Genomic DNA, 15,157 nt, shown 5'->3' with positions numbered 1-15,157 from the left:
TTTCTAAAAACAGAAAAAAATTATGATAAATGTTAAAAAGAATCAGGTAATTAACACTAAGAAAGAAAATGCCAGTTACCCCATGGATATTGGCATTAATGAGATGAACTCACAGAGATTAAGTAGTTTTACGTAATAAGTTGTTCTGTTCTAAGATATACTTTCCATTTAGGTGGATTGTTTTGTAAATCAGTTTTAGATAGGTTTTACCATAGTTTCAAATTTAGTAAAATAATTATCATTTTTTTGTAGATAAATAAATCATCATATATAGCATAAAATTTAACTACTAATTTTATGTTTTATGTTTTATGATTTTATGTTATATGTTTTTATACAATACAGGGAAAATTGGCTTAAAATGACACATCCTAAGGAAAATGTAACAACAATATTTTATTACATAAAATGCTTAATGATTTATTGATAGGTAATATTATACCAAATAATACAAATAAAACCAACAATAATAACTGAAAAATTCAGATTGTTTTTAATTAACAGATGATTCAAAAAATAGATACTCTTTCATTTACCCTATTTGCTAGAATAAAACCTGAATCAGTTTTTGCATAAATTGCATATAAAGTCGTTTTTCTCTCAGTGAGGCCTACATATTTATTATCTGCACACAAAGGACATTTCTTACATTTAAGACATGTCTTCTCTACCTGCACTTAAAAATCAACAAACAATAATAAAAACCTTTTAATATGCAATCTTTTTATTAAATCTTCTAATGCTTTCAGTCAGTTGATTGACCTTCAGGGAAAAAAAGTTAAAAAATTCCAATTTATAAAGAACAAAAAATCAAACATTATTAAAAATTTTCTTTTACATCTAATGCACATGTCCGGTATCAATATGTGAATAGATAATTACAATACAAGGGATAACATAACATCCAAAAATACAAATAAAATAAAAATAACACAAGTAACATAACCAGCAAAAAACATGCCTATTACTTTTACCATCTGTGAATTTTTTCTAACTAATATATTCATTTGATTCGCTAACACAAGGTGTGTTTCTATTTCAACACTTGGCAGTATTCCATCTTTATTTAATTTAATATATTCATATTAACCATGCCCTCTGTGCCACCAAACCTTTATTTGATTCTCTAAACTTTATTGTCTAGAGAATCAAATAAAGCTTGGTTGGTCTTGTGTATGTGTCATGCTTCAGCATACTTCATGTGTAGCTTGTGTTATTTTTGCCCATTCCCATTCCACTATAACTTCTGTGCGGTGACCAGTTGCTCATTTTGTATGTTACCTATATGCTCTTTAACCCTTTCTTTTAACGACCTCCCTGTGGCTCCAATGTAGTGTAGTTCTTTTTGAAGCCTTTTATCTTGTACGGGTATTCTATAAATTCCAAGAATAAGGCTCTATAAGGTCCATAGTTGTCAATAGATGTCCATACATAGCATTTTGTATATTGTAAGATTCCTTTTAAATTAGAAAAAAGCATTAGAAGAGTGCACATCAAAAGCATTAGAAGAGTGCACATTAAAAGGTTTTTATTGTTGTTTCTCCAGATTTACTGTATTTCATCCCATGATTGTCTCTGTTACTTCCTCTTGTTATTTTACTCCAACATAATCTAAATTATTAAATCATCTAAAAGTCACAAGTGCTCATTATCATTATATAAAATATTAGCAACTTGAACATTCAGTCAAGCAGCTGATGTTATTATTCATTACGAGTAAAATGAGATAACTAATAATATAACATAATATGATGTCTACAAAGACAAAAACACAAATTATTATATTGCAAAGTAGAATTTTCTTGATTTTCTTTTTCTTTCAAAAAAATACTCTTCATAATTTCAAAACTCTGTAATGATTGCAGTTGCTACCTTCCAAGCATCATATAATGGTAAGTTCAAATGTATTTTGTACCATTTTTCAAATACAGTTGAACTAGTTTATAACTAGCATGGATAGAATGACTTCAGGATTATAACAAACAAAATCCCATAATAATTTTAATTTACGTGTATTTTGCTCACGTTATAAAGAGTGTACTTCAAGGATATACCAAGCAAATTTCTGATAGCTCTGCAAACATTTAAACATTCATAACTGTTTAAGTAGTAAGAAATGCCATACCAAATTCTTGGAAAAAATAAAACTGTAAGTACTTAGTTTTATGGCCTGTTTGGATTACAAGCCTATTTATTACTTACTTTTTAAACATTGTCCCTCTCTTTGCTGACTACCTTCCAGACTTGCATTCTTAATTTATCTAAACACCACTACTAACCAAAATCAGGCAAATTATTGATTAGTATTATGTTTAAATATGAAAAAATAAATTGTTTAATATTAAGAATATTGTAGTTTATATAACCATTTTAATAAAAGTACACTATAATTTGATTACATAATTTTTGTTTCTTGAATCTAAGCCATGAATCAACTTATTGAAAATTAAAACGTATAGTAAATAAATTCCACTAATGGCACAGTTACAAATATTCCTGTCTGCGGGGCATCTCCTACATGTTGGTGTCAACAGCAGTTGCCCATTCTCACCCTAGTTATATCATTGCTCTTCACAAATGAGTAATGGTTATAATGAAAAAAATCTTGCTAGTCTCCTAGTGCTCATTATAACCAAGTTCAACGACACAGTCAATGTACCATTTTAACCGATGTGTCATTTTAGGCCAGGTTCCCAAAAATTTTTAACAACTGTATTTTTGTTCAAATTTCTAAAGTCAAAAACATTTTTATTATGATTTTACCAGAATCATTATCTTGAGGAGAAAGTACAGGTTGAGTACAGCTTGCCATTTTCACATCATCATCAGAGCTATCTGTAGATTCTTTATATGCTCCTAAATAAACATATGTTGATATTTAATAAATTAATTTTATGTATTAATTACAGAAGAGATTAATAATTTTAAAATAATTAAACTTAAAATATTTCTTTGATTCACTAACACAAAGTGTGTTTCTATTTCAACACTTGGTGATATTCCATCTTTATTCAGTTGATCAACTGAATAAAGATGGAATATCACCAAGTGTTGAAATAGAAACACACTTTGTGTTAGTGAATCAAAGAAATAAGACAACACAGTTTCAGAAGATTTTAAACTTAAAATATTCATAAATAAAAAATAAATATTAAAAAGTAATGACTATTATCCAGAAATCAAAACTGAAATTTTTTAAAAATTGAAGTTTTAATACAGTAAAACTTACAAAAGCCTGAAGTGCACAGGTCTAAGTATTCTGACTTAATTATATTAGATTTTATATCTTAGGCGGACTGAAATAAGAAAATGGTTGCTGCTTCAAATTGTGAACATACTTTTTTTACCAAATGTCAATTTAAATATAATATTTGCTATATTTATTGAAATAAACTCAAAATAAGAAAAAATGACTTAGAATGTAAAATACAGTAAAACTTTGATCTATCATTTTTGGCAGGACTTGGAGAAAAAACAACTGACACAGGAAATCAATTGACAAGAAATTTATGATGTTGTTATTGTTTATTTCATATCAAACGTGAATTTTTCAGTGATACACCTACAAGATGGTTCTCTGTAATACTAAACAATATGGCACTTATGTATGAATGTGTGTTTATTCTACATTTTAAAAAATTGTTAAGAATAATTTGTTCTGTTTTCTTTTGGTAAGAATACCTAAAGTATTAATATTTCAGAGGCAGCCAATCACAAAAATTCGACACTCTGTAAGAATGCATTACTTATATGGCAAACAACAACAGTACAGTATAACGTGCATTCACCATTACTAATAAATCTGAAGACATCTATATTGGTATAAAAGATTATGCGAAAAAATGCATTTCTAATTTTTCGGATAACAAATTCAAATACATGAATTATATGCATATTATGTACTGAAAATGAATATTGTATGTCACAATCTTCATTTTCAGTACATAATATGCATATAATTTACGATGGCAGCCATCTTAATGTCTGTTTTCAGTGCTTGGAACCTGACTGCACTAGTGCTGCAGCAGATAACTTAAAGCAGAAATTGCTTAACTGTCTTTTAGCAAAGCAACTTTAAGTGGTTTTACCAAAAAAAGCACCCAATATGTACAATAAAATAAAATACACTTAATTAGTATGTAAGTAATCACAAAAATTATCCACAAAAAGATAATCTGTCTTTCAGCGTGATTACAATATTATAGTATAATATTGTATTTTATTACCCTATTAGATAAGTACAGTATATTAATTAAGAGGAGATATTTGGGGAATTGGTTTAGTTTTTAACTTGTTTTTAACATTTAAATATTGAAAGCTTTTATTATTAGTACTCAATAATCAGTGTCTCAATTTAGCACCCTCTATTGTAGGTAGAACAATTGATGAGAGATAATATTTTTCTTAACACACAAAAAATTTTTATTTTTAGTGTGTTAATATTTATACCGATCCCATTGGTTTTAATAAATTGAATTAATATTTTTCTTCTAGTTAAAATACAGAACAAATATTCAGGGAAAACGAACTACGTGGGAACAAAAACACGGAAAAAAATTAACATTATATATACGGGTCCTTATTTGGAACTGGAAAAAACAACTGATAAATACATAAAAATGGTTGATATAGGAACGACAGATCACGATTTCACTGTATACATTACTGTATACAGTGAAATCGTGAAACCTCAATCTGTCGTACCCATATCAATCATTGTATATTGTAAGACTTTACAATCCAAGTTTTAACTTAAGCAGTTACAGATGAGGTAAAGTTCAGATTGGTTGTGGTTTTTGCAGAGAACGGTACGACAGCAGATTAACTGAGTACAAACAATTTTTATTATAAAAAAAAGAAAATAAATGAATATCTCATACAAATGTGAGTTACATGGACACTTTGGAATATATGGAAAGATGGGTTCATTCTTCAGAAAACAAAACAAAGAAGGGTAAAACTGTAGTTTCTTACCATTACAAATTTTCAACTTAATTTTTGTTTTAACACACACATATTCAATAGAAATTTCCAAAACACATGGAATTATTTTGTGCTGTATTGCGTTATTTAATTTGATGTGATTGCAGTGGACTTTGATAGATCCAAAAGCAGTGCAATGGCCCACACTAATTGCTTGATCAGGTGACATTTCATCATCATCTCCCACTGGAAGTCTGTCAACTCTATACCACATGCCATTCTGATGGTACCTGTGCTGGAAGATCTCTATGCAATACTCTCCTTCATACTTAGGCTAGATGCACATTGATGCAGCAAAAATATCTTTATATAAAATGTTTTTCTAAAAGTAAAACATATAGTACANTAATATTTAATAAATGCTGCTGATTAACATGTGTTTCAGTTTAATTAAATACTTGAATAAGATCGAATATGATTAGCAAGATTATATACAGTGTACTCTTGCTAATTCGGCCCTTAATAATTCTTTCTCCTAACTATCCGACATATATCCCAATGTGATCTGTTCGCTTCCATTTCCATGAAAATGTTAGTCATGCCACATCCTCCATTCCTGTTTACTCGGGTGTAATTTATGTGTATAGTATTGTAAGCGCACACTGTATTACTTACCCGCCTGCTTCCGAAAAAAATCAATAGTCTAAGGGCGACATATCACGTCATTCATTGTCTTTAGTACTACACACTCTTAGTAATCCGACATCCTTACTAATCTGGCCGGATTAGCAGGAATCTAGTGTATTCATAATTATAAGATAAAATAAAATGTTAACACATATTGTAATAACAATTACATTTATTCGAAGTGAATAAATAAGTCGATATATATACACACATCGATATCCATTTAAATTAAATAATGGCTCAATAAATAAATAGGAATTTTGTTTTAAATAAAACACGTCTTTCCGTATTTGAACACAGAAATTTACATTACATTTGGATTTCTAATGCAAGATTTCTGGCATAAATTAAGATGTAAATTTCTGGTTTTACAAATAAATTATATTTTGGAAACATTATTTATTTCCTTTTAAAATTATTAAATATATACAAAATAACCTATTTTATACATAGCCTAAATATTTCCATAGTTTAATATGGACAATTTAATATGTAGTTTAATACTACACAGTAAGCATTTCGTTTAATGTTCAACGTGTTAAACACGTTGACATTGATTACTTCTTTTTATTCGAAATAAACTTCTCAAACGATCTAAAATAGATCTTTTATTGCTAGTTGAAAATTGTCTCCACGCTGTATAATCGTTTGCGGAAGATCTCCTCATTATTAATGTACCACAGGATCTTAAACTACTCCCACAATAAATACAAGTAATGATGAAATAAATGATACAAATTATTATTATTATACCAACAATAATTCCGATAATAGTAAAAATCCTTGATCCAATATTTTGAAAAGNCAGCAAAAATATCTTTATATAAAATGTTTTTCTAAAAGTAAAACATATAGTATATGTTGAATAACTCAATACATAATTACACAAAATATTTTAACTTCAAGCAAATTCATCTTGTATGATGGCATGTGCACACTGATCAAGCAAAGCACCTTTCTGCAAAAGATCTTGCTACATTCTTTTTCATGCATGCATGGTGAACAGTTGTTGTAATTTCAACATTGTACTGTACCTTATAAAACCATAATGTTTTCCAATGATGAAGTGTGTGCAATTCTTACATGCAACTGTGACAGGAAGACAAAAAAGTGTTTGGCAGCATCTAATTAATCAAAAAAGAAGTGAAGAATATACAGGTAGGCCTCATACAACGTGGTAGATACGTTCCGTGAAAATACCACGTTGTGGGAAATTGCGTTATAGGAGACACCAACTTAATACAAAAACTGGGATTCGGTTCTAAAAAGAGAAAAACTTGACGTTTGAATGGCGTTTTCTGAATTTTTCAAACCAGCCATTGCTAGCCATGAATTTAAACCTTATTTCATCAGCCGACGACTGTCCGATTTGTTTTAAATAATCAAATATTTTTAAGGCTTTGTGTTTAACTGCATTTTTATTTAAAGGCAACCGTTTCTTGTTCATATCTTCTACCCATAATATTAGCGCTTGTTCCATTTTTTTTTTCATTATAGGTGCTCTCGGACGAGCAACATTTTTCGCAAGAATAGATGATCCGGTTGCGACTGAATTCCTAATATTTTCTTCCTATTGCTTAATCGACCGAATAGTTCACTCATTTAAAATGCCTATCACTATCAGCTATCCGCTCTTGATTTTTAATTCGATCCAAAATTTCTATCTTTGTTTGAAGAGATATATTAATAAATTTCCTTTCTAACGACGGTCCTTTCTTTTCATTCGACATTGTTATGGCTAAAATTTTTTCAAGCAGTTTTGTGGACAGTAAAAATCGCAAAAAATAACTTCCCTTCACTATGTTGTTAAAAATATACACCCAATAAAAGTTTATACTGTATTTTGGACCATTTTTACGGTCCCCACCTATTGAAAGAGTATAAATTATCAAAAATTCAATGATATATTTGAGTATTTATGGTAACTGATGCACATCTGTCTAGATACCAGTCTTCCAATGAAACTTTCATGGGAATAACACGCCAACGTCGACAAACAGCTGTTTTCGAGGACATTTAGCTCTGTAGCATATTACGCAATCCGTTGCGATTTTTCTGTTATGTGAAAGATAATTCGTTTCTAAATACCGTAAACTGCGTTGTAAGAAAATTTCCGCATTTTTCCAACCGCGTTGGAGCAAAAACGCGTTGTAAAGGTACCACGTTGTAGGAGGCCTATCTGTAGTTCTGAATAATTTATTAATGCTAAAACTAAATTTTGAAACTAATTTGATAAGATTTGACTGTTTAACAATATTTAGAATGAAATCAAAAGATAAAATATGAAAATATGACACTAATCTACAACAGAGCTACATGTTTATTTTGTTATAATCAACTACATCTGCAAATGTGAGTGATACATGGAAGAGGATGGCATTTGTCTGCAATAGAATAGTATTCAACACACAGAAATAAGGAGAGGATGGATCTCTTTGATAAAATGGAGATCTGAAAGATATCCTTGAAAGAGATAGGACAGGTTGTTCAACCTTTTTTCCTAATGGGCCAAATTAGAAATTTACATATATTCAGCGAGCCACAAAGGTATTTTATATAAATATTGGGTTGTTTGGAAAGTAATTTGGTTTTTTTTCTGTGGAAAAAAAAAACAATATTTTTATGATAAACTAGCTTACCCATCGCGCATTGCTGCGATCTCAGAAGAAAAGAAATTTAAGCAAACTCGTTATGACAAAATTCAATTTACATTTTATAATTTTTATTAAAACTTNCGAGAAATTCCGATTTTTTTTTGTTTGTTATTTTTTATTAAAGCAGTATTTAAAATAAATAAATTAATGATAATAATATTGATATAATTGAGTCGTAAAGTATCGCTTGTATTTGTATTTTATACGAGATATTATCTGGATAATTAATTTTCTAGCAAAGAACACATTAAAAGCTTTTTACAGAGTGAGTTACGTCTAATTTCAAAGCACACTAAAGTCTGAAATAAAATGGGATAAGGTGTGAAAGTGGCTCTTTTTTTTCTCTCTTTTTGGTATTAAAGAAGAAACAGTACAACGTCGAAATGCGGTAGCTGTTTTTCTTCACTTCCTACTTCATTGTTTACACATTGTTATTTGAGTTTAAAGATGGCCATGTGGATGGCTTTGTAAAGAACTTTTCTAAAATAAAAGTAAAATGGATTGTAAAAAACTTTCCTGTATATCACGAAATAAATAATAATTATATTATTTTTTTAATATGTTGTATTTTCATACGGCAATATTTTGTCTTTCCTTTTTGGTGGCCTTGTTTACATTGACATAAACAGTGCGCAAGCCACAAGATGACATCTTTTAGTTCTTTAATAACAGATAAAAATGATTTAATGGGGCTGTTCATAATTTAAGTAACGCAGATATGAACTGGTTTGTATGCAGGTAATCGTTACAAGAGTGCGTTACAAGAGGGGAGTGTTTAAAAAAACATTATGTAATATAGACCCTCGACTTTCCGGTGACAGAAGGATTCACTTTCGTTTTTGAGTGTTGCATAGCGAATCTTACTGTTTATGTTACCGCTTTTTACGTTATACCGGTACATGTAATTAATAAAATAACGTAACGGGTCTGTACCCCGTCCTGTATATTATTCCTTAGAATAGAGATGATGAATCTTTTTAATTGGAAGGCCACATTGAGTTTCAAAAGTAACTCCTAAGGCCGTATGATCTATTGTAGATTGCATAAGTACAGTATATACATTAAGTATATATTCATCAATTATATATATAAACTGGATTTAGATACTTGCAGATCTTTATCAAAAAAGAGGACAGAAACGTATTTTCATAACTAACTAGCTTACCCGTCGCGCATTGCTGCGATCTCAGAAGAAAGGAAATTTAAGCAAACTCGTTGTGATAAAGTTCAATTTACATTTTATCATTTTTATTGAAACTTATTATTATTAATTTTCATCGGAAAAAACATTTCAAAGTGTCGTTTCAATTGTATTTATTTATTGGAGTGCTTGTGGATACACGATATTTTTTGTTTTTCCGTCTGGTGCGTATACGAATAAATCAGAAGGTTTTCCAACGCGTGAGCTGGCCACAACAGTTGTCCATGTGAGAAGCACGGATTCTCCAAATCTAGCCCACACACTTGCAGCGATTGTCCTTGTGCTTTGTTGATGGTCATTGCAAAAGCGATTCGCACCGGAAACTGCAAACGTTTGAATTCGAATGGCATATCTGTTGGGATCATTGGAACACGTGGCAACAGTACATCTCCCCCCTTGAATTTCCCATTCAAAATTGTAGCTTCGATGACATTGTTCATCATCTTTTTCACCGAAAGTCTTGTACCGTTGCAAAGTCGTGGTGGATTGATGTTACGGAGAAGAATGATAGGCACGCCAGTTTTCAATCTTAAAATGTGTGGTGGCATTCCTGGCAAATCTAGTGAATTCAAGAATTCCGTTGGATAATTGACAACTTCGTCTTGATTCATAACAATATCGATGGACTTATACGTTGTCGCTTCGCCTGGTATTCTGTTTTGAATGCTGAAATTGATATCATTGACATCTTTGTTCTTAGCTGCTAATATAGCACGTGCACTGAGCCACTGATGATTTTTGTAATTCCACGCGATATTTGGGAAAACCTTTTGAATCAATTCACCTTTGGTTGATGTCATCTTACAAAAATTTGTTGGCAATGTGATACATTGTGTAGACCTGTCTATTTCCATCTTCCCATTCCCAATATCCAGCAATTGTTTTGCAAAACGTTCAGTGGATACATCATTTTGTAATTCAATACGCATATTGGTTTTCAAAGTCAATTTCTTTACTTGTCGCCATAGAACTGATGATTTCAGACATGCATTAAGTTCATCAGCGGGTGTTGAACGTGGTATAACTGGCAGAGTTTGTCGAAAATCACCAGACAATAAAATGAGTGCTCCACCGAAGGGCTGTCCATTTCCCCTCAAATCTTTCAGTGTACGATCAAGCGCTTCCAATGCTTTTTTGTGAGCCATTGTGCATTTGTCCCATATGATAAGTTTACATGTTTGGAGAACTTTGCCCATTCCGGAATTTTTGGTGATATTGCATGTTGGCGTCTCAGTGGTTTGCAAATTTAATGGCAATTTCAGTGCTGAATGTTCGACCACCATCCAAAAGTGTTGCCGCAATTCCAGATGATACAATTGCCAGTGCAATTTTATTCCGTGATCGAACAGTTGCCAAAATTAGTGAAACGAGAAAAGTTTTGCCTGTACCTCCGGACGCATCTATGAAGGACAATCCGCCCGTTTAATTTGTAATTGCTTGCTTTATTGTGTGATATACAATGCGTTGTTCTGAAACCAATTTCGGAAGATTCGTTTCAAGAAATATACCCAAATCATCGACATCGAAGTGTGTTTCACGTTGCAAATCACGATCATATGCGTCATTTGCAGATCGATTCGGTGCACACATTCCCAACTGCCCCAATCCTTTGTTAACGATTGTCAAACATATATCCTCGATCGAAACCAACGCCTCATTATACACGTGTGGTGTGAATTGCATGTCTGGATTCTGATTCGTTGCTTGCAAACGACGTAGGATGTCTTCACTCATGTAATCTTTGTATTTTTCCCAAAGATCTTTCGGATTGGATGGGAAACACGTCAATATTATCGCAAATAACGTGCGTATTTGCTGTGGTTGAGCAGTATTCGATGCATCAGCGAGTGTTGTGTCCCACTGTGCATCGTTTTCAAGAAGATTTAATTCTTGGCAAGCTTCTCGATAGGTCGCACATACTTCACCATTCACTCTTCTCAGTTCTTGGAAGGATTTCGGTCCACGTACGTTAAGTAACAGTAATCGCAAGTAAAAACATTCTTGATTGTTTGGATGAACCGTATAAAGACGGCCTAACACGTCGGATGAATATAAATTCGGATGTCTTTCAACTGGTTTCCCCTGTTTACGACGTTGAAACTTTTTTGCTGATGCATTCCATGTGTAGTATTTTGGCACTTCTGAGTAAAGTAGCGTTTTTGCGAACAAATCATCTGTGCACAATGAGAAGAACGCAGTTAACATTGTTTTCGGTGGCGATAATGCTCTTGCATGTACGTTTTCCGTTGTAAAATACACGCGCTGCCCATTTTCAAGATGTACTGCCAAATGAACAACTGTTGGATGACGTTCATGAATTGGAAATGAGAAAATACGCCAAACTGCTTCATTGGTACTAATGTAGCGTCCCAATTCATATCGATCGATTTCATTGATTGGTGCAGATGCATTTCCCACTCCAAAAACTGCCATATCGCTTCCTTTGTTGACATATTTGCAAATGTATTTGATCGATTTCACTGAATTACAATACTCGACATTGATGTGTGCTTTGAACGTCTTTGAGAGTAATGGTGAATACGGCACAACCCAATGATTATCGACTTCAATGTCATTGTTGCATACTTTTAAAGTGATGAATTTGCCACCATCTTCAGTTGATCGTCGACGATATTGTGGATATCCATCATTTCCAGTGATAGTTTCGGCGTGTAAGTGTCGTGGATAGCGTTTCGTGCATTTTCCATCCTTCATGCACCGAGAATTGTTGTTGATCGCGCCGCATGGACCATGAATCAGGTTGTTGGTAACAACTTCGAATAAGCCTGGATCAATGTCGACATCTGGTATTTCTGCTGAGATGACTTCATCAATTTTGTCTGGTGTAATTTTGTCGATCAACCAAATCAAAATATGTGCATGTGGTAATCCTTGTTTCTGCCATTCAATGGAATACATCCAACAGCGTGTCTCCCCAAAAACATGATGTTTGACAATGAAATCCATCATAGATTTCAATTTTTGTTTGAACACACGTGCAATGATGTCATGGCGATCCGAAGACTATTTCTTCCCACGTAGGATTGCATGTAAATGTTATGAATAAATCCGGACGGCCGTATGCGCGAACATAAGTCATTGCATCTTGTGCGTATTCATGCATGTGCCGTGGGCTTCTTGTGAATGTAGCAGGCAATATGACCATTTTCCCTAGTTCATTGGGATTGCCATCAGTAGCAATTGCATCGCGTAAATGAATATATTCTTCAGAGCACAGCTTGGTTTGATTCAATCGAATGAAAAGAAGTCGTTCGGTCTCGATTTTTGCATACATATCGACAATGTATTGATGGAATAATTTCCGACATTTCAAAATGTGGTTGTCTGTGTTCTCACGAATCATCAATCGATATGAATAGTAATTCATGGCACTGACTTTCTTATTGGTGTCCTCATCTGTTTGTGGATTTCTCATTTTGATGTTGAAATGATATCCATCTTCTCCTTGCCAGAATAAAATTGGATATTGCAATGCATCGTATGAGCGATGAGTTTCGGAGACTCGCTGAACATTACCATCTCTGCGATGAAGAACTATATCACGCGAGTTAAATTCTTCGCCAACTATGACGATCGCCACTTCATTAATTGTTGGTGTGTTGTATTGTCTTTCATGTTGGCCAGCTGGTGTTTTGTCAGCTCTAATGACAAGTACATAATCATCAGCTGGCATTCGCTCGAGGGCCGTCCTGAACAGTCGAACTAATTCGTTATGTTGATCGAATAAATTTTGTAATGCAGCAACAATTTCTCGATTAGTGCCGGTATTGAATCGACAACGTTGATCAACTTGTTCATCACTGGCTCCCATGAAATAAATTTGGAGAAATTTGTGATCTGCATCCGGCAGTGGTAGAAGTGATCCAGTACGATGATAAATTTGCCCTTGCACTTTGAACGTTGGCATATAATTATCACGTATGATTTCTGTTGCACCGAACGATGTCATTTGGAAACATGAATTGTACTTGCATATGTTTGCCAAGAAATGTTTCGACTGACTTGTGTCACCTGATACCAACGTTGATAATGGTTCGGGTGGTAAATGTAATTCTGGCAATTTCACTTTTCCACCTGCGCAGCACATTCCTGGTGTTTCATTCTTGAATTTCAATGCACGGCAAAATTTGCATAACTTGTCCATTTTTTCAATAACGACACTTTGATGNCACCTGATACCAACGTTGATAATGGTTCGGGTGGTAAATGCAATTCTGGCAATTTCACTTTTCTACCTGCGCAGCACATTCCTGGTGTTTCATTCTTGAATTTCAATGCACGGCAAAATTTGCATAACTTGTCCATTTTTTCAATAACGACACTTCGATGAAGACTGTAATCATAATCAGCATCGTAATGGAACGCAGCAAGATTCAAATCAGCATGCAGTGTCCGTCTGGATCGAACATTGCGTTCTCGATTGGTTCCCAGTCTTACTCCCCGTTGGTCAATTGTTTCATTCAAGCGTGCTTGAGCAGTGCGTTCTCGATTGGTTTTCAGTCTTGATTCTCGTTGCTCGTTCGTTTGAGAAGAACGGGCTTGAGCAATACGTACTCGATCGGCTTCTAATCTTTCTTTCCGTTCCTCGTCTGTTTCTGAAGCTCGTAAAGCCTTTTTCTTTCGTGCTTGAGATGTAGATTGACCAATCGATTGACGTTTAGGGGGCATAACTGTCGACGATGCTCGCAAATTCGCTGAGAAAAATGGGAAAATCAGTATTCGAAAGATTATGAGAATTGAAATTGATTCAACTCACTATTTGTCTTCTCTTGAACTACTCTTGCTCTGGTGCTCGTCGGTTCTCTCTCTCTCTCTGGTGCTCGTCCGTTCTCTTTCTCGCTCTGGCGCTCGTCCGTTCTGTCTTTCGCTCTGGTGATCGTCCGTTTTCTCTCTCTCTCGCTCTCTGTAACTTTCTCTCTTTTCTCCACTTTTTTTCCTGCTCCTTTCTCTGGTTGGAGCTCTCTTTTTAAACACTTCTGGCATGAGAAGTGTTTAATAATTCATCATAATTCGTCATTGAATGATGAATTATTGGCAGTGTCGTCATCGGATGATGATTTATTGGCAGTGTCGTCATCGGGTGATGATTTATTGGCAGTGTTGTCATCGTAGCTAAGATAGTGTTTTCTTATTTGGTAATGACATCGAACCTTCGTAGAATCATCATCGCGTTGACGTGACTCATCTTTGCTTTGGGATACTTCTCAATCATTATTCATTGATTGCTTTGACTAAGTTCTTCATTTAATATGTAAACATTGTAGAGGTCCGAGCCTCATCGCGACACTCGACGCCGAAAACAAAAGGGGGGAGAATGTGATATTCCCCATTTTTATATATATTTTTAAAATCCTTTATAATTTTAATTATTTAATTGCTTCTTCCTCTCTTCTTTGGCGTGTTGTGAAATTTCTGATAGTTGGATAATAAACCGTTTTATTGTAATTTGTCTTTTTAAATTATTTTCAGTCGATATTAAAATTTGGAAAAGGGGGATTCCTAGATCGGAAAAATAGGCAAATTTCCTCCTACGATTTCGGTTGTTGTTCGGGATACAGTTAAGGTTTTAACAAAGTTCGAGCGAATACATAATTAGCAAAAAAAGTTAAAATAAAGTGATTAAACAAAAATTATTACAAATATCGTAAATAACAGTTCACAAATGCATATA

General features: G+C 33.2%; 1 protein-coding gene across 3 annotated transcripts in view; it reads right to left on the bottom strand.

Moving 5' to 3' along the window:
* The window catches only part of LOC111635349 (rab effector Noc2-like), a 75,825-nt gene that overhangs the window by 29,693 nt on the left and 30,975 nt on the right, over positions 1-15,157 (bottom strand). For all 3 annotated transcript variants that reach the window (XM_023380289.1, XM_023380288.1, XM_023380290.1), the window contains exon 7: positions 2,764-2,856. In XM_023380289.1, coding sequence (XP_023236057.1) covers positions 2,764-2,856 — 93 coding nt within the window. The remainder of the gene's footprint in view (positions 1-2,763; positions 2,857-15,157) is intronic.

Source organism: Centruroides sculpturatus, unplaced genomic scaffold (genome assembly GCF_000671375.1).
Source record: "Centruroides sculpturatus isolate CEXI.00-Female unplaced genomic scaffold, Cexi_2.0 scaffold916, whole genome shotgun sequence".
NCBI classification, from domain to species: domain Eukaryota; kingdom Metazoa; phylum Arthropoda; class Arachnida; order Scorpiones; family Buthidae; genus Centruroides; species Centruroides sculpturatus.
Note: the sequence above shows the minus strand (reverse complement) of the source record. Positions and strands in the feature narration are given on the sequence as shown.